Genomic DNA, 22,006 nt, shown 5'->3' with positions numbered 1-22,006 from the left:
TGGAAAAGTGTTCATGTGAAAACGTACAGTTATTTAGCCAATTTATTAGGAAAACCTAAACGAATGCAGTCTCATGTCCAACAAGGAATGGCCCTTAATGTTTGTGATCTTGTTCAGTTAATCTACAGCTTTCTAAATTAGGGTACTCAAATACCAAATATTATAACCTTCATGAAGCAAAGATTGATCACAGGACTGATGTATTGGACTGTATTACTTTTAGGTCTGTTCCTTTATAATTTGGCAACATCTGTTTACATTTATGTTTGTTTGACTACATTATTACAACGCAAGCATATTTTTTCCTTCGGTAAAAACATAAATATGGCAGCATTAACATTAATAATAATTAACAACAAAAAAAAGAAATCACAAAACAGTACCACAAACTGTTGGCCCAACCTGTTTTTCTCTCTCTTCCTTTCTCCCCCCTCCCTCCCTCCCGTTCTCTCCTATGTTACCTGTAAGAGGTCTCTTCAGAGCCACCTACTGGTGAATGAGATCTGGAGTGAGTGATTGGTAAGTTACAGTAGTAATGCACTATTTACAAATGTCAAATGTCCTTGAAGGCATGTGATTGGTTCCCGGGGCCAGAGAACCAGCACTGGAAGGGGTGTCTAGTTGAACATGATGGACTCTGGATCCTGATTGGTCATCTGGGCCATGTGTCTGAGCACGTCCTTCTTGGTGATGATTCCCAGGAGTCGCCTGCGGGTGGGGAGAGGAGAGAAGGTGAACATCCTCTCGTGACGGCATGACAGCACAGAGGGCCCCTACGGAACTTACTGTGTAGTCTTCTCCTCAAACGTGTGTGTGCAAGTGGGAGTGTGTGTGTAAAGGCCAAACGGCCACTGTGGGCGTCTGACGCGCATCAAATGACACCAAAGTTTAGAACTCCATTACTTTGACCAAAGCCATGCCCACTGGCGGCATCTGACCCGCATCAACGCAAACGTTTAGAAAATTGAGCGTCCAGAGATGCGAATGTAGTCGCCAGTGGGCATTGGTCTTAAAGGAAAATTCCGGTATTTAGCACTTTGAGTCCCTTTTCTGGTTTGTTTTGGATGAACTAGAGTGGTGGACACCGAAATTTTGACGATTGGTCCGGTCTCAACTTTTCTGATTCATTTTAAATAGCCTTTGACTACTTCAGAGTGGCTGCCTACAGGCATGCACAAACATGTCCTAAAACAACCCTTAACGTTCCTTTTTTAAAACTGCAACTCACCGAGTGGTTAGTGGTGTTTGTTGATGTTCCAAAACAAGTAGCGTAGCGAAATACAGTTTCTGTCGTGTTTTATTTGGCATTTTGTAAAATCCCATTGATTTCTGTTGGAAGACTCATTGCACGTTGATATTACTGCGCTACCGTCTATGCTTCAGGCTCAAATATTGAGCGGAAGTTTATACGCGGTTGTGAGGTGTCTGAAAAAATAGTTCCACAATAGCAAATAAGACGGCTGGAAATCATACATTGCGCCGATATATTTGATTTTAATAAGCAACGAACACCACTAACCACTCGGTGAGCTGCACAGTTTTGAAAACGAACGTTAAGCGTTGTTTTAAGGACATGTTTGTGCATGCCCGTAGGCAGACACTGAAGCAGGAAAGGCAATTCAAAACGAGTCAGAAAAGTCGAGACAGGACCAATCGTCAAAATTTCGGTGTCCACCACTCCAGAAAAGGGACTCAAAGTGCTAAATACCGGAATTTTCCATTAAGAGTGTGTGGGGCTGTCTGTGTGGTCCTCTAGCCAAATGTGTGTGTGTGTGTGTGTGTGTGTGTGTATGAGAGCGTGTAATGTACAATGTACAACAGGGTAGAGCCCGACCGATAAAGGATTTTGAAGGCCGATACCGATACAAATATTTGTTGATTTAAAAATCCGATATTCCAATATATCGGCCGATATATCTATATTTTTTTCAGAAACGCGCAACAAAACATTAACAGATTTCCCTAACATTAGTTATTTGTAGTTATTTATGAGTATTGACTAAAATAATATGATAATTTCATATTGTCACAGTGGAACAGAGGAACATCGAAATAAAGTTCTGATAAATAAAATGTATAAAAATAGAAACTTAAGATATGAAACTTCGTTTTTTGAACAAAAACACAATAACAACAACAAGTTTCATAAATATAACTTTGAACTAAGACTTAATAATTACAAAAAATAATGATGACATTATTACCATCATCATCATTTGTATTATCATTAAACAAGATAAAGGTCACTCTTAAATGTTTGAGTGTGCGTGTGTAATAATTAGTCCCTATTGCCTTATAAACTACCTTATAATTACAATGTCAGCTTGCTTATCCCTTTACCTGCACTTTTAAAATTATTTCCATCAAGCTACATCAAACCATTTTCAATCATCAGTTGCTGTCTGCCTTCTAAAACCTACTATTTAGTGATCTAAATCCATTATGTAACTGCTGCGGCTGAACGACAGTCTGAAGAGCACACTTGGCGTCATTGGATTTCACACACGTGTAAAACAAAAACTTATATGCACAAGCTACGTTTTTCACAAGCTACGTTTGATAATTTTTCTCTATGTCTAAATGTTTACTCCTCTCACGTCTAATTTACATTTTACAATGCAGGGACTGTAACTACAGATATACTAGTAATAAATCATTACTTTATTTAGGCAGAATAAATTCGTTGTGGTTTCCAAGCTCATTAATGTTAACGTTAGCGGTCTTCCACTGATATTCATAGCATTAGCTAGCTTTGTGGTTAGCTAGTCTATGATGAGCCCTAATTTAGCAATGGATAACGTCATACTGCAAATTGTAAAACATACGCTTTCAAAATAACAGGCCGGGGAGAGATTACACGTCTCACTGCTATAACTGTCACGCTATTAAAGAAATACATCTTCAGTCACATTGTCAAAAGTTAAAAAGTCAACTACACTGTAACAACGTAACGTAATTACTAGCTAATTCCGCTTCACTCTCGGCTTATTTAACAGCAGCAAAACTGGACATTGTTTTCACGAATTTTGTCATGCTCATTTGAGTTAAGAGAACTGATGGGGATGTTCTTTTAATTGTTATTTCAAGCAATGTATGTCTCGTGACCGAATCACCATGAACACACTTCACTGATGTTCTCACTCGCGGAAAACAGGTTCTCTCTGCCAGACTCTGGCTGGATCAGCAGTTGATGTGTGGCGCGTTATACACGAGTGTTGCCAGCAGGAGTGCCCTCTGGAGGACAAACTATACAACGCCAACACTCATGACATGGTTGAAGGGTGTTTCGTCCGTTTTTATTTTATTTTTTAAAATATTAATTTATCGGCCATTATAAATGCCGATACCGATAGTTTGGAAAATGCCTAATATCGGCCGATAATATCGGCCCGCCGATAGATCGGTCGGGCTCTACAACAGGGTTCAGTGTAAAGGGCACAACTGATATATTTGGTGGGAGAGAATGTGCACCTTAGTGTGCATTAGGGACCATGGGTCATAGCGTATTGTTATCAATATAGTGGTACATAGTGGTGGTGTGTGTGTGTTAATAGTGTGTGTGTGTGTGTGTGTGTGTGTGTGAATAGTATGTGTATGAGTGTGAATAGTGTGTGTGTGAGTATGGGTGTGTGAATAGTGTGAGTGTGTGTGTGTGTGTGTACTGTAAATAGTATGTGTATGAGTGTGAAGAGTGTGTGTGTGTTAATAGTATGTATGAGTGTGAATAGTGTGTGTGTGTGTGTGTGTACTGTAAATAGTATGTGTATGAGTGTGAAGAGTGTGTGTGTGTGTGTGTTAATAGTATGTATGAGTGTGAATAGTGTGTGTGTGTACTGTAAATAGTATGTGTATGAGTGTGAAGAGTGTGTGTGTGTGTTAATAGTATGTATGAGTGTGAATAGTGTGTGTGTGTGTGTGTGTGTGAATAGTGTGAGTGAGTGTGTGTGTGTGTGTGTGTGTGTGTGTGTGTGTGTGTGTGTGTGTGTGTGTGTGTGTGTGTGTGTGTGAATAGTATGTGTACGAGTGTGAATAGTGTTGGTGTGTGTGTGTGAATAGTGTGAGTGTGTGTAAGTGTGTGTATCTATGCATTTCTGTGTCCGGTTACTAACCCACTGCGCGTGACCAGGCACTGGCGGAGGCCGAGCTTGCGGAAGATGTCGACGACCGTCTCCATTGGCGTGTGGTCGGTGACGGTGAAGGGGCTGAGGTTGAGGATGCGGCGCAGTTTGAGGGGCTGTGGGCAGCTGGCGGGCAGCTGAGGGGCATCCTCCGTGAAGTACACCATGGAGTTGCTCACCACGCCGTCCTGCTTCTGACGCGCTGTCTCTACACCAGGGGGGCACAGCAGAGGAGAGGAGAGTGTATGTGTGAGTGTAAGGAAGAGTGTGTGCAAGAGTGTGCGATGTGCGATTTACGTTTACATTTGTGTGTGTGTGTGTGTGTGTGTGTGATTTTTGTCTATGTGTGTATGTGTGAGCATGTGTAAGAGTATGAGATTTATGTGTGTGTGTGTGTGTGTAAGAGTGTGACTTATGTAGGTTTAAGAGTGTGTGATTTATGCTTGTGTGTGTGTGTGTGTGTGTGTGTTTGTGTGTGTGTGATTTATGTTTGTGTGTGTGTGTGTTTGTGATTTATGTTTGTGTGTGTGTGTGTTTGTGATTTGTGTGTGTGTGTGTGTGTGTGTGTGTGTGCGTGCGTGCGTGCGTGCGTGCGTGCGTGCGTGCGTGCGTGCGTGCGTGGCTACTCACTGATAGCTAGGGTGAGGTCCCTACGCTGGACGAACCCGATGAGCCTCTCGGACTCGCGCGACACCACCACGGGGAAGCCGTTGTAGTCCGTGTCCTTGATGAGCGTCTCCACGTCCTCCACCGTGGTGCTGTCCTGCGTGAGGACGGCCAGCGGCGGGTCGTTTCGGCGCGGCCGCATCACGTCCGTGGCCAGCGTGCGGTGCGTGAACTCGTCCTGGTCCAGGTACGGGTAGCCGTTGAGGCGGATGTGCGCCTCATAGATGCCCTCCTTGTTGAAGGCGTCGGCCACCCACTTGCTGGTGACGGCGGCCGCCATGAGTGGCACGATGTACTCCAGGCCACCGGTCAGCTCGAACATGATGACCACCAGGGACACGGTCATCCGCGTCACGCCACCTGAAGGGGAACCACACGCGCACACACACATACGCGCACACACACACACACACACACACACAAGTCCTTCAACTAAACAGCTTGGGTGTACTGTTACAGAATAAAGTGATATAGAAATTTGTCTTTCTATATCCGGGCTCAACTTCAGGTAACTGAGTACAGTGGCAAGTCATTGGAGTATGGAATCTGCACATTATACAGTCACAGATTTGCATATTATTACACTTATTATACGGCTCTTCACAATGCTAGTAGAATGGTCCATTTACTTGAATGGGATTTACCCCCCCCCCCCCCCCCCCCAATATGCACAAACCAACACCCCCCCACACAACACACATACACACACCATTTCATCATTACTCCATTACTGCCCTCTCAACACCCCCCCCCCCCCACCACACACAGGTACATCCCACCCCCACCACCAGCACACATACACATCAACACCACCCCCCCCCCCACACACACACACACACACACACACACACACACACACACACACCAACACCCCCCCCCCCCCCCCCACACACACACACACACACACCATACCCCCCAAACACACACACCATACCCACACACCAATCACCCCCCCCCCCCAAACACACAACATACCCCCTCCCCACACACACACACAAACCAACACCTCTCCCCCCCCACCACCACCACCATTTCATCACCCCCCGCCCCCACACACACACACACACACACACACACACACACACACACACACACACACACCAACACCCCCCATAACCGGTTCGACCTGTCAGGACTTATTTTCCCGATAAAGATAAAGCAGCCTAACTCTAAATGGATGGTCTGATTTCCCCAGACATACGATACGGCAGAAACGGTGGCATAGAGCAGTGAGCCGTGAGGCAAAGCGAGGTGTACTGTGACATTTTTAGGATCCAAATACATTTTGGCAAAAGCTTATGAAATAGGCTACAGTTTTTTTTTAAAGTCTTTTCTGGTCTTTATAGTCAGTTGATTTTCCACCTGTCTTTTCCAGCAACAAAAACACACTTACAACTTTGGTAGCACCCTTGTTGAGCAATAGAATAAAATTACTTTCCCAATCTGTGAAAATGTCTAAACTTGCCTTTCTGTTGTGCTCAGCTCACAGGAAAAAAAATATATGGGTGTACTGTTTGAAGAATGAGGACCCAACTGTTATTGCCTATATTAATGTTGGTGAAAATCATCATAATCAGTAACCATAAGGCGGTGTGTCTTAGCGATTTGGTGAACCTCTGACATAAAAGACTCACCCAGACATGCAGCAGCTCCGACCATGGCATAGAGGCCTGGCGTGACGCAGTCGGCCCCGGGTCGGCACCAGTTCTTAAAGATGATCCAGTCGTGGTGGTGGTACGCCATCTGCTCCACGGCGATCCCAACTATGCGCCCAGCGATGGCGCCCACAGCCATGCTGGGAATGAACAACCCAGAGGGAATCTGGCAGAGAGAAAACAACAACAACAACAACAGAGCACAATAAGTTAACAGGTTAACAACTTTAAGTCTTTTCCTAACTCACACCCAAAACAAGTACTTATTTTTGGCTTTTTTATTTATTTCACCTGCTCAGGTTAACAACAGGCCACACTCGAAATTAAAAAGCGCTTTATGAATGCAAAGTGTTGTTGTTGCTGTTGCAATGAGAACAGGACTGACCTTCATGCCGAAGGTGAAGATGGTGATGACGACCTTGAAGATGAGTGCGAGCGACAGCTGCCAGAGGGCAGCGTAGACCCCGGGTCCGGCGGGCCGGTCGGGGATGTCGTCCACGGGCCGCGTCATGTTGGGGCTATTGTAGTAGTCGCAGAGCTGCGAGGACTCGAGCGCGCCGCAGTCGTTGAACAGCTCCGAGATGAGCTGGCTGGTGCTGCGCCGCGTGTACGGGTTGGGGAACGCCAGGATGGCAGTGATGCCCGCCACCGCGATCACCTCCAGCACCGGGTACTTGCCCAGCTGCGTGGTCTTGCGCCGGCGGCACCAGGCGATGTTGGCACGGATGAAGAGCGTGCCCCACAGGCCGCCGAACACGCCGAGCAGGATGAAGGGCACCAGCTCGGCCATGTACCAGGGGGTGTGGTACTCCACGTAGAACAGCACCAGGCGGTTGTTGCCGAAGGGGTTGATGGAGCGCAGCGTGAAGGCCGCCACCAGGGCGGCGAAAAAGGAGCGCCACAGAGTCTTCAGAGGGAAGTAGTAACTCACCTGGAGAGGGAGGAGGAGGTTGGAGCTCAGGCAAACATCTCATCTAAACATCAACTCACCTAAACCCAGTCTTGAAGATCTCAAAGGCTGACACAGGCTAACGTACTCCATGGACACAACCTGACACAAGCACACAAGTTGGGAATATAATATGGATGTTTCAACGATAGTCAGTCAGTGAGGCTAAAGCGCAGTGAATCATCTCAGTCTCTCAATCATCTCATTGGGTAATCTATTCCACCAACACAAGACATGGATACTTTAACGGCCAGAATGTTTTGGGCACAGGTGTTCAATATGGATAATATTAATATTTTTACGGGAATCGAACCCGGGATGACCGATTGTCAGTGCTGCTCCACCACACCTGCATAAATGAGTATGAGTGTCGTGCGGTCCCTACCTCCTCGAGACTGAAGAGTACGCCTCCTATGGGAGCACCAAAGGCCACGGAGACACCAGCTGCAGCAGCCGCAGACAACACCTGTGGGTCAAAGGGTCACAACACGCACACACCCACTCAATCAGTCACTGATCTGTAACGGGCTACTTACAACACGACCGTCTCTTTGCCAGACAGACTACCACAGACTTCACTTCAATGCAGCGAAGTGGGTTTGAATAATTTGGGGTTTACATTTACATTAACACTGTCCAAAGCAACATACAAAAAATACAGACCAATAAAGGAAAAGAGTGAATAGAGCTAAAGTGTGAATAGAGATTGATGGTGAGTTTGTTAAGTGTAAAGTGTGAATAGAGATTGGTGGTGGTGAGTTTGTAAAGTGTAAATAGAGATTGATGGTGAGTGTGTAAATTGTAAAGTGTGAATAGAGATTGATAATGAGTTTGTTAAGTGTAAAGTGTGAATAGAGATTGGTGGTGGTGAGTTTGTAAAGTGTAAATAGAGATTGATGGTGAGTGTGTAAATTGTAAAGTGTGAACAGAGATAGATGGTAAGTGTGTCTTGTCTCACCTCACGGCGCTTGCCCTCATTCTTGCTATACTTGGAGAAGAGGCTGCAGAAGAGGTTGCCACAGCAACAGGCCACGTGTACGAGCGGGCCCTCTTTGCCCAGGCTGAGGCCTGACGACACGGCCAGGACCAGAGTGACCGTCTTAATCAGCAGCGTCCACTTGCCCAGGTACCCACGGATGATGAAGCCACTCAGGATCGTCTTAATCTAACAAGACAGCGCATATTACATTATGTTAAATTATATTACAATATATTATATTATATTATATTACATTATAATATACTATGCTATATACATCTTCATACATATTTTCAATTAATCAATCAGCAATATATTTAATGTGCTATGATTCTACTATTCTACTGAAGTCTACTATTCCTGCCCTGTGTGCAAATCCTACAAGTAGGTCAATGAAGGAGGAGAAATAAAAGCTGCACAAATAGTTGTAAGTCATCCTTGGTGGGGTGGGGACAATGTAGTGGCTAAGGAACTATCCTAGCATGGGTGGGGATAATGTAGTGGCTAAGGAACTATCCTAGCATGGGTGGGGATAGTGTAGTCAGAGACTTTCTAATGAGGAGACAGCACTCAAAAAATCCTCTATAGAAATGCATAGTTTGTAACACCAATATTGCAGTTGTCTACGCATATCACACCCCTTCTGCGGCAAAACGTTGTATGTGGTGTGTTGTGAAGACAATAATGTGGTGTGTTGTGAAGACATCCTGCCAATCATGTGTTGTGATCTCGCCGCTGGAGCAAGATTGGTGTCGTGAAGCCTTGCGCACGCGCATTTCTGCTGAAATAGATGCCCGATAAGTGCACAAAAAGCGTTGCAATATGGTCGCCAAGTGGAGGGACTTGCCTAAAAGGACTTTGGTGTTATGGCTAAGGAACTAGGCTAGCATGGGTGGGGATAGTTTGGTGGCTAAGGAACCAGCCTAGCATGGGCGGGGATAGTGTAGTGGCTAAGAAACTAGCCTAGCATGCAGTAGCCACAAAACAAAGCCAAGACAAGGCATTGTACCCCGAGTTGCTCCCGGGAGACTGCAATTGGTATTTGTAAGTTGTTTTGGATAAAAGTGCAGCTAAATGCATAAATAAAAAAACAATAAATATTGATTCTATATCACTGAACCATGTTTACATTTACATTAATGCACTTAGAGACACTTCTATCCGAAGCAGATATGTCCAGGTGTCTGACCCATGCTGTGGAGCTCAGGGTTGTGCACAATTTGAATTGCAATTCTGCTTCCTGTTTGCTACCTCAACTGAAATGCAAGTGAAATTCAAGAATTGAATTGGAATTTAGGAGCCAGTTTCAATTCAATTCTGGAATTTTGAACAAGCCTGGTGGAGCTGAACCTCATGAGGTTTAGATGGTTCTATTAAAGCTGCAGTTGGCAAGATTTTTTTGATCATATTCCCTGAAACCGACACTATGCTCCGACAGAACATCATAAATCGGCCGGTTTTAGAAAAAAACCCGCACTTCTACCTCCACCTAGAGCCTGTTTTTTGTTTTAAAAAATCCACAGCTCCCGGTTCTTCTGGTCCAATCAGAGCAGGGCTGTGTGAGATCTGACTGCCAATCACAGTCTGTGCAGTCTGGTGCGCATTTTGGCTTAATCCCTTCAATCTGTCAGACTTGCCAACTGCAGCTTTAAGGTCTCAATTGGAAAAAATAATAATAATTCTATGTCACCATGGAACCTAGTAACCATGTTTAGCTTTAGCCATGTTTAACCATTTAGATTCATGCACTTAGCAGATCCTTCTATCCTGTGGGACTGAGGTTTGGGCGGTTCTGTACGGGTCTCACCTCTGGGATTCCTGAGCCACAGGCGTAAGGGGCGAACACGCGCACCAGCGACACGGCCAGGAAGGAGAAGCAGAGCGCCCACATCACGTACAAGAAGTAGTTCAGGAGATACGCTCCAGCACCCTGGACAGCAAACAGCAGGACAGGAGTTTTCATTTAACAAACACACACACACAAACACACTGTCACACTCGAAGAGACAGGTATACTAAAAGAATGTGATCTGACCTCGTTGTAACCAGTCATGAGTTCGGCCCATTTCTGCCACTGCGGGCACTTGTCACGGTCGTCGAAGGTGGTCTCGTTGGACGTCCAGCAGCACTGCTCGTGGCTGTACCAGAACGCCGACAAACACACCCCCTCCTTCAGATCCGTCATCCAGTCCACCGCCAGGTCAATGACGCCTGCCAGAGTGCCTGATCAGAGAAGCACAACAACGCAGTTGTTCAGCATCAGCAGAATGCAGACACACACACACCACCTCTATCAGGATCCGACATCCAGTCGCCCACCAGGTCAATGACGCTCACGCAAGTGTCTGAGCAGCACACATCACATGCATCAGCAGACCGAAGGCCAGACATCAGAATATACAACATTCCAGACCATAGGCTAGAGCTTCCTTCAATCAAACACAGAATCTATTTCATGTAGATTCTTCAATCAAATATGAAATCTTTAGTGGTTATCTTTTTACTTAAAGCAACACAACGGCTTCAAACTCAAAAGCCGAAAAAAGAGAATGTCTCTTTAAATAATAAAGAAATAAAGAGAGTCTCTGACATTGTCAATGCCGGAATATACCAATACCGGAAAGCCTGATATTTCACTATGTTATTTTGAACAGGCGCATGACCTTTTACGTTAGCTTTAGCCCATTAGCACTAAACGTGAACCCAGTACGTTGACAATTGACGAACATGGGAATTCCTACCATGTGTTACTTTAAGAGATACCAATATTTGTATGTATACAGTATGTATTACACAATCCATACAGTGTGAAGTGAAAAATGAGATATGTAAACACAGACAACCACTGCAATATGATTTAACCTTAACTTTTTGAAGAACTGAGGACATGAGCTTCTGATCTTTAACTTGGACGTTTCCAATCCTGTACATTTTCTCCACACTTTAAAACAATGCGCTGCACTGATATGTTTCACTTCCTCAAGCAACACATACAAAGCAAATGTGCCGACTCAAACACATATTGTTGTTGTCAGCAACACATACAGCAGGGGAAATAAGTATTTTTTTCAGTAAGTATACTTCCAATGAGGCTATTTGCGTGACATTTTCACCAGACATTAGTACTAACTCAGATAATCCACCCATAAAAAAAAATCCAAACATTGACCATAAGTAGAGTTGTGTGTAATAAAGTGAAATGACACAGGAAAAAGTATTGAACACACCTACTGAGATTTCTTAAATACTTTGTGGAAAAGCCTTTATTTGTAATAACAGCTTCAAGGCATTTCCTGTATGACGAAACTATCAGTCGCAGTATTCAGGTGTGATTTTGGCCCATTCTGTTAAACAGATAGTGTTTTAATATTGAAGATTCCAGGGGTCCCTCTTGTGAATCCTGATCTTTAGTTAACTTCCAAAACTGTTCAATTGGATTTAAGTCAGGGCCTTGATTTCCTTTCTCTGAAACCAATTGAGAGTTTCCTTTGGATCATTGTCCTGCTGGAAGGTCTAGCCATGTGTCATCTTCATCATCCTGGTGTATGGCAAGATTCTCCCGGAACAAAATGACTCCATTCATCATTCTTTCAACTGTATGAAGTCTGCCAGTACCACGAGACGAAAAGCAGCCCCGCACTATGATGCCTCCACCTCCAAACCTCACTGTTGGTATGGTATTTTTAGGGTGATGCACAGTGCCATTTCTCCTCCAAATATGGTATGTAGTATGACATCCAAAAAGTTCAATTTTGCTCTCGTCTGACCGGAATACATTCTTTCAGTATTCCATAGGCTTGCCCAAATGATGTGTAGCAAACTTTCAACAAGCTTCAGCAATAGTCCTGCGGAGTAGAGCCCGACCGATAAAGGATTTTGAAGGCCGATACCGATACAAATATTTGTTGATTTAAAAATCCGATATTCCAATATATCGGCCGATATATCTATATTTTTTTCAGAAACGCGCAACAAAACATTAACAGATTTCCCTAACATTAGTTATTTGTAGTTATTTATGAGTATTGACTAAAATAATATGATAATTTCATATTGTCACAGTGGAACAGAGGAACATCGAAATAAAGTTCTGATAAATAAAATGTATAAAAATAGAAACTTAAGATATGAAACTTCGTTTTTTGAACAAAAACACAATAACAACAACAAGTTTCATAAATATAACTTTGAACTAAGACTTAATAATTACAAAAAATAATGATGACATTATTACCATCATCATCATTTGTATTATCATTAAACAAGATAAAGGTCACTCTTAAATGTTTGAGTGTGCGTGTGTAATAATTAGTCCCTATTGCCTTATAAACTACCTTATAATTACAATGTCAGCTTGCTTATCCCTTTACCTGCACTTTTAAAATTATTTCCATCAAGCTACATCAAACCATTTTCAATCATCAGTTGCTGTCTGCCTTCTAAAACCTACTATTTAGTGATCTAAATCCATTATGTAACTGCTGCGGCTGAACGACAGTCTGAAGAGCACACTTGGCGTCATTGGATTTCACACACGTGTAAAACAAAAACTTATATGCACAAGCTACGTTTTTCACAAGCTACGTTTGATAATTTTTCTCTATGTCTAAATGTTTACTCCTCTCACGTCTAATTTACATTTTACAATGCAGGGACTGTAACTACAGATATACTAGTAATAAATCATTACTTTATTTAGGCAGAATAAATTCGTTGTGGTTTCCAAGCTCATTAATGTTAACGTTAGCGGTCTTCCACTGATATTCATAGCATTAGCTAGCTTTGTGGTTAGCTAGTCTATGATGAGCCCTAATTTAGCAATGGATAACGTCATACTGCAAATTGTAAAACATACGCTTTCAAAATAACAGGCCGGGGAGAGATTACACGTCTCACTGCTATAACTGTCACGCTATTAAAGAAATACATCTTCAGTCACATTGTCAAAAGTTAAAAAGTCAACTACACTGTAACAACGTAACGTAATTACTAGCTAATTCCGCTTCACTCTCGGCTTATTTAACAGCAGCAAAACTGGACATTGTTTTCACGAATTTTGTCATGCTCATTTGAGTTAAGAGAACTGATGGGGATGTTCTTTTAATTGTTATTTCAAGCAATGTATGTCTCGTGACCGAATCACCATGAACACACTTCACTGATGTTCTCACTCGCGGAAAACAGGTTCTCTCTGCCAGACTCTGGCTGGATCAGCAGTTGATGTGTGGCGCGTTATACACGAGTGTTGCCAGCAGGGACGGTGTAGAGTGCCCTCTGGAGGACAAACTATACAACGCCAACACTCATGACATGGTTGAAGGGTGTTTCGTCCGTTTTTATTTTATTTTTTAAAATATTCATTTATCGGCCATTATAAATGCCGATACCGATAGTTTGGAAAATGCCTAATATCGGCCGATAATATCGGCCCGCCGATAGATCGGTCGGGCTCTACTGCGGAGTGAGCATGCATAGGTGGAGTGCATTACCTATGATTTTCTCTGTAACAATTCTACCTGCTGCCTCCAAGGCTTTCTGGAGCTTTGTCTGAGTGGTCCTTGGCTCTTGGCCTACTCTTCTGACTATCCTTTTGACTTCCTGGTCAGAAATCTTGCGAGGAGATCCTGTGCATGGCCGGTTGATGATGCAGTGATGTTCCTTCCACTTGCAGATAATGGCTCCAATACTGCTTACTGGATGATTCTGAAGTTTTGAAATGCATTTGTAACCAGTTCCATTGATATGTTTTGCAACAATAAGGTTGCAAAGGTCTTGTGAGAGCTCTTTGCTTTTACCCATCATGAAATGTTTTGTTGTGCGACACCTTGGTAACGAAAAATCTTTTTATAGCCCATCAATATGTACTAACCCAGCTTATATTCATTTTCACAGATAGGAGGGATAATTACTCTCTAACTACTTATAAATGCCAGCTCGTTCCTTGCCATCCCTTGTCTTTGTGTACTGCTTTTTCTTAGAGTGTTCAATACTTTTCCCCTGTGCCATTCCACTTTTTTACTCATAACTCTAATTATGGACATTAATGTTTGGATTTTTTTTACATGTGTGGATTACCTAAATTAATACTAATGTCTGGTGAAAATTGTTGACGTGTTCAATACTTATTTCCCCCGCTGTACATAGCAAATGTATGCCTATTCTGTGCCCTTTGATCCTTATGAAGAGCTTCTCCCCGTGATCTTCTATTAACGTTTAACGACCATAAATGGCAAGTCTTATCCTACCTGTGTGGATTAGGTAGGGAGGATGATAAAGCCATATCATGAATATAATATAATATATTACATTCACGGGGCAGCCGTGGCCTACTGGTTAGGGCTTCGGGCTTGGAACCGAAGGGTTGCCGGTTAAAACCCCAACCAGTAGGAAAAATGTGGGCGGGGGAAGTGGTTGAGCACTGCTCTCTCATGCCCACATCCACGGCTGAAGTAACCCCACCTAACCCCTCACTGCTCCCCGAGCACCGCTGTAGCAAGGCAGCTCACTGCTCCAGGTTAGTGTGTGCTTCACCTCACTGTGTGCTCACTGTGTGCCTCTGTGTGTTCACTAATTCATGGATACGCAAGTATACTTGGCCTATAAACCTGATTTACATTTACATTACATTATAATATAAAATGATATAAAGCCACATCCTACCTGATAACAGGCCGATAAGCAGCATCACCACCCATCCAGACCAGGCGTCCAACAAGCTCTTGATAAACTCCCAGATGGACTCTTTACTCTTGTTGGTGATCTGAAGAAGTGCAGTTTATCTTAGCATATGTTAAGTGTCAGGAGGAAGTGTAGTTTATCTCGACATTAGCATGGTTAAGTTTCAGGAAGTGCAGGTTAGCTTAGCATTTGCAAGGTTAAAGGAACATGCCAACTTTTTTGGAAATGGTCTTATTTGCCGTCTATCCCAGAGTTAGATAAGAGGATACATACCCCTCTCTGTGTGGTCAATAACTCAGTCTGACACCATTAGCCTAGCTTCACTCACTGGAAGTTGTATGATCATCTATTATATATCTGCATTATAATTATCTATTATATATCTGTATTATAATTATCCATTATATATCTGTATTATAATTATCTATATCAAAGTCTTTCACACCTCAACACCTGAGAAGCCCTGTATGATGCTCATTACTGTAGAAACTATGTTCTCAGGGCAACAGATCTTTGCAGATTTTTGTTTCATCCATCTATAGATTCTGTCACTGTGGGGGTTGAAGTGTGAGCAGGACATCCAGGGAACACATCTGTCAGTATTCAAACTTGCAGAAATGTCAATCCAGGTGTGCACAGATAACTATGTTGCATTCACTGGTGCACTCAAGCAGGTTGGAATGCAGGGAAAGACCCCGAAGATTGCTAAACTGGCAGGTGTGTAGCCATAGATTATCTTACTGATAATAGACAAGCCAAGGCAGCTCTAAGTGCCTAATTTCATACCAATGCAGTTCAATCAATGTGCATTGCACAGACAACAGTAGAAAAGCAAACATCAGCAAGTTGCAGCAAGCTGTTGCATGGTTGCTGGATGTTTGTAACTGTTTATATTACTGTTCCTGCTATTTGGAGATATGAGCCTATTATCCACACTGAGCTCAGACAGGACTGAAGACCGGGGAAAGATACTCACCTTCCTGTGGCGGTCTGTGTCACGGGACTTCTCCCTCAGCCAGTCGATGGTGTGGAAGTCCTCGTAAGTGCCCACGTCAGGGAAGGGCTCGTCCAAGAAGTCCATCAGGTTCCCCGCCCCATTCATCTCCTCCGTGGGAGTGGCATTGCTTATAGCTGCACAGGACAAAAGACAAGGAACTGTCATGGCAACTCAATTCATTCATTCACTTACTCACTGTTACGGCCGGCTCGTTCCCAGACCGAAACATAAAGAGGGACACGGACAACAAGGTTCAAACCAAATATATTAATTTATTAAAGTAAAGCACAAGGTTACTAATAGCAAAATGTCTAGGGGGAAATGAATGGGAGTGGTGGTGTGCGTGTATGGATGGATGTATGGATGGATGCAAAAAGGGTCAGTATGTGAGAAGCTAGATGAAGTAGGCCTAAAGACAAAGAAAGAGAAAAAGAGGTAGAGTTAGAAATGAGGGGAGAGATCAAAGTGCAAGTGTGAGAGAATCAAAGTGAGTGCCTGCAAGAAGGAAGAAGTGCCTAATGAGAGAGATAGGAAACCCCTTATATAGCCCCACCCTAACCACAGGTGTAATCAATGAGGGCATTAGCCCAACCAGGTCCAGCCCTGCCCGTGCACTGACAGGAGAAGGCCTGAAGGGGCACAGGGTCGTAACACCTCCCTACCTAAAAAGAGGTTTGCTGTAGAAAACCTCAACACAAGTAAACAAACAAAACAATCAAACAAAGACCCCCTGTGGTCCAATCAGAAGCATCTCCATCTTCCTACCCTAGGACTGAAGAAAGACAGGATGATAGAAAGAACACACAAGTTAAACTGCAAGAAAAACAAAAACATTTTTCAAAAGAAACACCATCTCACATGATGCTGACTTAATTGTCAAAACCAATTTGACAGACAAACTTTAAATACACCATATCTACTGGCAGTAATCAGCCGCACACTAGCCATAAAAGTCAGGCCAGTGTCCTCTGGTCATCTTATTCTGGCTCAGCCACTGAGGCGAACCAGCAAAATAGCACCCCCCACTGGGTGGCACAGTGCAACAGTCAGGCGATAATACTGAATTGATTGCTAAAACAGGACACGAGTGTTGCAAGGGTGGCGCCAACCCAAGGTAAACACCATGCACTGCACAGATGTACAGAAGAAAAGCACATAAGAAAGAACAAAACAGTGAGAGTAAATGAATCATTAGGCCATGACCAGCCCAGGCAATACCCTCACACTTCAAAGGTTCCATGATTGAGAGCTTACACTCCACATCAGTGCTGCCAACAGCCACAGACACGTTCCTTACCTGACCTACAGGTGGAACTGACGAGCCCCTTTTCTTACTTTCTGGGGTAACAGAAGAATCAGTTAGTTTCACACAATCATGCACTCTAAGTTCTCCTGCCTTACTGGAGACTTGTGTCGCTGTTGAGCAAAGACTGCTTTGCTGCAGTGACACATCAGGCACAGACACATGAACAGAGCGTGACACTATGTCAGTGTTCCTCCAAACCTTATGACCTGCCAAATCATTCCCAAGAATGAGAGCAACACCTGGCACAGGAAGTGTTGGCCTCACACCAACTACAACCATACCAGTGACCAACTCGGATGTTAACTGAATCCGGTGAAGTGGTACAGGTAGAGGTATCAAAACCTCGAACCCAGTGGCAGTCTGGTCAGACAGGGGTAGTATGCTATCCAACAGGAGAGACTGTGTAGCTCCTGTGTCTCTGAGGATGCGTACAGTAACACCATGCTTCTGTCAAGGCAAGGACACAACAGCTTCAGTAATAAAAGACGAGTAACCAGTATGAATGAACTCTGAAACACTCTGGGCTTGCCCAGGTGTAAAGGATGTAACTAGGCCCATAGATTTAGTTCCTTTCCCCTTCCTAATAAGGGCTAAGCACTCAGTCACCTTATGACCAGGCTTGTTACAATAAAAGCATGTGATGACCCTTTTCATGATCGGAGGGCCCTTAGTAACAGGAGAACGGCTAGGACTACCAGGTGGAAAAGACTGTGGTGAACTGGGAGCTGTAGGCTCCTGCTCAAACTTATTCCTCCTGCCCTGATCCTTCCTAATGCGGCCGCTACCCGAAAGAAACGCAGGAACACACCTGTGCGTAAGAATGTATTTGTCAGCCAAAACAGCAGCTTCATATAGAGTCTTGACCTCCTGCTCATTTAAATACACAGCTAATGGCTCAGGGAGACAGTTCTTAAAATCTTCCAAAAGAATGAGTTGTTTCAACTCTTCCCTGGTCTCAGCCATTTCAGCTGTGCACCACCTATCAAACAGGTCCTCTTTCTCTCTAGTAAACTCCACATAAGTTTACTCTTCAGACTTCCTGGAGGTTCTGAAGCGCTGCCTATAGGCCTCAGGTACCAGCTGATAGGCATGCAAGATGGTGGTTTTAACAGTGTCAGTACGTTTAACAGTAGAGTACGCATTAATTACGTGAAAGATGCTTCATACCAAAACAGCGATCAAACATCAAATTTATCATTCACGTATTGTCACAAACACTTACTCCAATTAGAAAATCAAAACCAAAATCATGTAAGTAAAGACTATGTAAAAGTGTTGTTATCTCATTGACGCCTGTATAAGGGGGTGGAGGATGTGATATTTTTGACCTGATACATTTGCCTAAATAAAAGGCCTTAAATTCGAAGTATTTTAGCCTTTATTTTCTTTTAACGCTTCAAGGTAGATCTTGCCTTTGTTCAGGGCGAGGTTAGAGATCTTGGGCTCAAAAAGGTTGGTGACCACTGATCTAGACTAAGAGCTGAGAATACCTGTTGAGCCTTCCCGGTAAATACACATTGCAACATTAAGGGCCACACATCCTTGGGCCAGTTCAGTGTGATTGCAACTCTCTCAAAGTGAGCGAAATATCGATCCACATCCTTCTCAGAGAAGGGTGGGACTAGACGAATATTCCGACTCACGTCAAACACAGGCTGTTGAGGACTGAGAGGAGATGTTGAGCCTAAAGTAGGGTTAGTTGTAGCCATTTCTAGCTCGAGCCTTTTCATGACCAACACATGTTCGCGTTCACGCTCCTCGCGCTCCATGCGTGCTCTAGCTGGTGCTCGAGTTTGCGAAGCTCAACCTCTCTACTAACCTCAAGCTCCTTTTCTTTAAGTGCTCTCTCTTCTCTATCAGCCTTCAATTTCTCAACCTGCAGCTGTGTCCCTACAGAAGTGACCATTTCCTTAAACACCCCTTTCTGTACAAGCTGGTTTTTAATGGCAAGATAAAGAGTCTCTTTTAATTTCTTTTCTTGAGCAGTTATTATAAGCTCATATTTCTCTGCCACTGTCCAGAGCTGTTCTTTAGTGAGTCTCCTCAGATGGATTGGCATAAAATTCTTCAGATTACATGATTTAAATTAAGAGAACTTGCCCAGCTCAAGAAAATAAATTCGTAACAGCCCGCAAACAATAGCTTAGTGTAACCTACTCCCACTAGGTTAGAAAGCAACAAAGCTATCCAGCTGTTTTTAAACAACCACCAAAGAGGCACACCCCAAGAAAAAAAACAGACACAACACCAAACACAATGCTCTTCCCACTCCACAAATTAAGCAAATAACTAGCTGAATTTAGAGGATGCACACAATCAGCTAGAAGGAGAAACGTAGTCCAATTAGCTCAAAACAAGCAATTGGAAAGTAGCTCAGCTGACTGGTACTTGCCACATCCCTTTATTCACCAACGTGACGCAAAACCCAGCTGATAGAACGTGCAGAGAAAACGAGATGCGCCTCACAATATTACAGTCACAGCCAATGACGTGCAATTAAACTACACCGTTCTGCACAGCTTAAACGTCACACGAAGCTAACAGACAATAAACAAATACCAACTTCTCCGTGAAATCAGTAGCTTAATACGTGCAAGTTGTACACAACACAACATATTAGCACCACAAACGCTAACACTAGCAAACTACTGAGAAGTTTGAATTACTCACCCAAAATCCACATGCATTGACCAAAATACTCCACAATAAATCCAGGTGAAATCACCAGCCGGTCACAGTCGATATTAGTCGGCATCAGTCATTAAACAACACTCCGGTAGCCTAGCCTATTAATGCACCAAACTAACTAACTGGCCTTGCTAGTCTTCAGGGGCCTGCCGGCCTCGGGGCGACTGGTTAACGCTGAACTCGCTGCAGTAAACTGCACGAAGCGTGCCCCCGACAGGAATGTATAACTCCCGACCAGGATTACCCCCAAACAAAAGGTTCACAAAAAAAGTGGCAAAAACAAACAAACAGTACTCCGATGGAAGGACACAGCCCAGCTGGAGCACTCTTCCTAACCGGAGATGATTTACTTACTTAATTAACAACCGGAGATGTTCTCACCTGGATCTCTGCGAGTCTATGGTGCACAATAGCCTACACAATGCACACCACCCGTTTTCCGGACGAGAAACCCCAATTTATGCTATGGCCGACTCGTTCCCTGACCGAAACATAAAGAGGGACACGGACAACAAGGTTCAAACCAAATATATTAATTTATTAAAGTAAAGCACAAGGTTACTAATAGCAAAATGTCTAGAGGGAAATGAATGGGAGTGGTGGTGTTCGTGTATGGATGGATGGATGCAAAAAGGGTCAGTATGTGAGAAGCTAGATGAAGTAGGCCTAAAGACAAAGAAAGAGAAAAAGAGGTAGAATTAGAAATGAGGGGAGAGAGCAAAGTGATTGCCTGCAAGAAGGAAGAGGTGCCTAATGAGAGAGATAGGAAACCCCTTATATAGCCCCACCCTAACCACAGGTGTAATCAATGAGGGCATTAGCCCAACCAGGTCCAGCCCTGCCCGTGCACTGACAGGAGAAGGCCTGAAGGGGCACAGGGTCGTAACATCACACACATATTTCTAGTGTTGGATACTGATGCTGGCCACACAAGTATCCTGGGCATGTCCCACACATAGTTCTGTGCATAAACTCTTATTCATAAAATACCTTACACAAACACACACATTTGATAATTTCAGCCTTCATATGTTAATAGTAATGTCTGGTGAAAATTATTATATGTATCATATGTATCTCCAAATCTAGGGAGTTTTTCCTCGCCCCTGTTACTCATGGGCTCTCTGTTTTAACACTCTGTAAAGCGCCATTTGAAATTGAAATATGTGTTCCTGGATTACAGCATACAAATACACAGGACAAGCAGCCTTGACAGTGTGATTTGACAGTTCTACTAACCTATGTGGTAGCCTGGGTGCCATTCCGAACTTAGTCTACGTCAGGCTACCTATGTGGACCACTCCCACTTATCTTGCCACCTATGTGCGGTCATTGATGTTAGAAATCATTACATCAATGGTCCCAAGATAAAAACCTTTATAATGACAGCATGTCACCATGTCCTTGTTAACGTTAGCTTTGATTAACCTAGCTAGCCTACCTTTGGTCGTTAGCAGTGCCATCTTATGGTGCCAACCAACCAGAAAACTAGCTTGTTCAGCTATCTGCGTTAGCCTAACGTTAACATAGGAAGCTACTCATGATAATATATGTATACAGTGGCATCATTGTATCAATATATTAGGTTAGAGTCGAAGGAAATGCACGCAAGAAACGTGCATAAATAACAGGTGCACACATTAACACGCACCCGCCGCCGCCGCCAGTAGTAGGCGATGATGATATTCGACCATTCTGCTAAGCTAGCTGAGACATATTCAAATCATGACTTACCATCAGGCTCCATACTTGTCTGCTTCTCGAAGAAGGTTGCCTTTGTGAGTTTATGTGACAATAACGAGCATGTCCATTTTTTTCTCGGGTTTCTGATTTTGGCACGCTTTTGCGCCGATTTTGCTGTGACAGTGGCACAGCTGATTTGTAAATAAAAATGAAGGCGTCACAGAGATCTCTCGAGTTCCCACAATGCCACTCTCTCAGATGTCACCCGCGGCTAGGGCGCACTCACG

The 22,006-nt window shown here is 43.6% G+C and overlaps 1 protein-coding gene across 1 annotated transcript; it reads right to left on the bottom strand.

Annotated features, from left to right (window-relative positions):
- Nucleotides 1-213: 213 nt before the first annotated feature.
- On the bottom strand, nucleotides 214-21,940 carry clcn4 (chloride channel, voltage-sensitive 4). Its single transcript, XM_076303517.1, has 12 exons — nucleotides 21,771-21,940; nucleotides 16,022-16,176; nucleotides 15,028-15,127; nucleotides 10,403-10,590; nucleotides 10,175-10,297; nucleotides 8,347-8,553; nucleotides 7,774-7,854; nucleotides 6,825-7,370; nucleotides 6,419-6,605; nucleotides 4,749-5,144; nucleotides 4,110-4,326; nucleotides 214-708 (listed from the first exon to the last, which is right to left on the bottom strand). The coding sequence occupies exons 1-12, from the start codon at nucleotides 21,781-21,783 to the stop codon at nucleotides 618-620; spliced, it is 2,304 nt and encodes a 767-aa protein (XP_076159632.1). The 5' UTR covers nucleotides 21,784-21,940; the 3' UTR covers nucleotides 214-617.
- Between the last annotated feature and the right edge of the window lie 66 nt (nucleotides 21,941-22,006).

Source organism: Alosa pseudoharengus, unplaced genomic scaffold (genome assembly GCF_046254945.1).
Source record: "Alosa pseudoharengus isolate Yale_2024_CS ecotype anadromous, Long Island Sound unplaced genomic scaffold, YU_APseudo_1.1 YU_APseudo_1.1_scf_24, whole genome shotgun sequence".
Classification (NCBI taxonomy): domain Eukaryota; kingdom Metazoa; phylum Chordata; class Actinopteri; order Clupeiformes; family Clupeidae; genus Alosa; species Alosa pseudoharengus.
This window is presented reverse-complemented; position numbering and strand designations above follow the sequence as displayed.

Excerpts from the sequence above, each read along its gene's own strand:
- clcn4 (XM_076303517.1), bottom strand. Across the intron at positions 10,591-15,027 it reads GCTTATCGGCCTGTTATCAG|GCACTCTGGCAGGCGTCATT; the intron begins GTAGGATGTGGC and ends TTCTCTGATCAG. Across the intron at positions 8,554-10,174 it reads GTGGCTCAGGAATCCCAGAG|ATTAAGACGATCCTGAGTGG; the intron begins GTGAGACCCGTA and ends CTGTCTTGTTAG.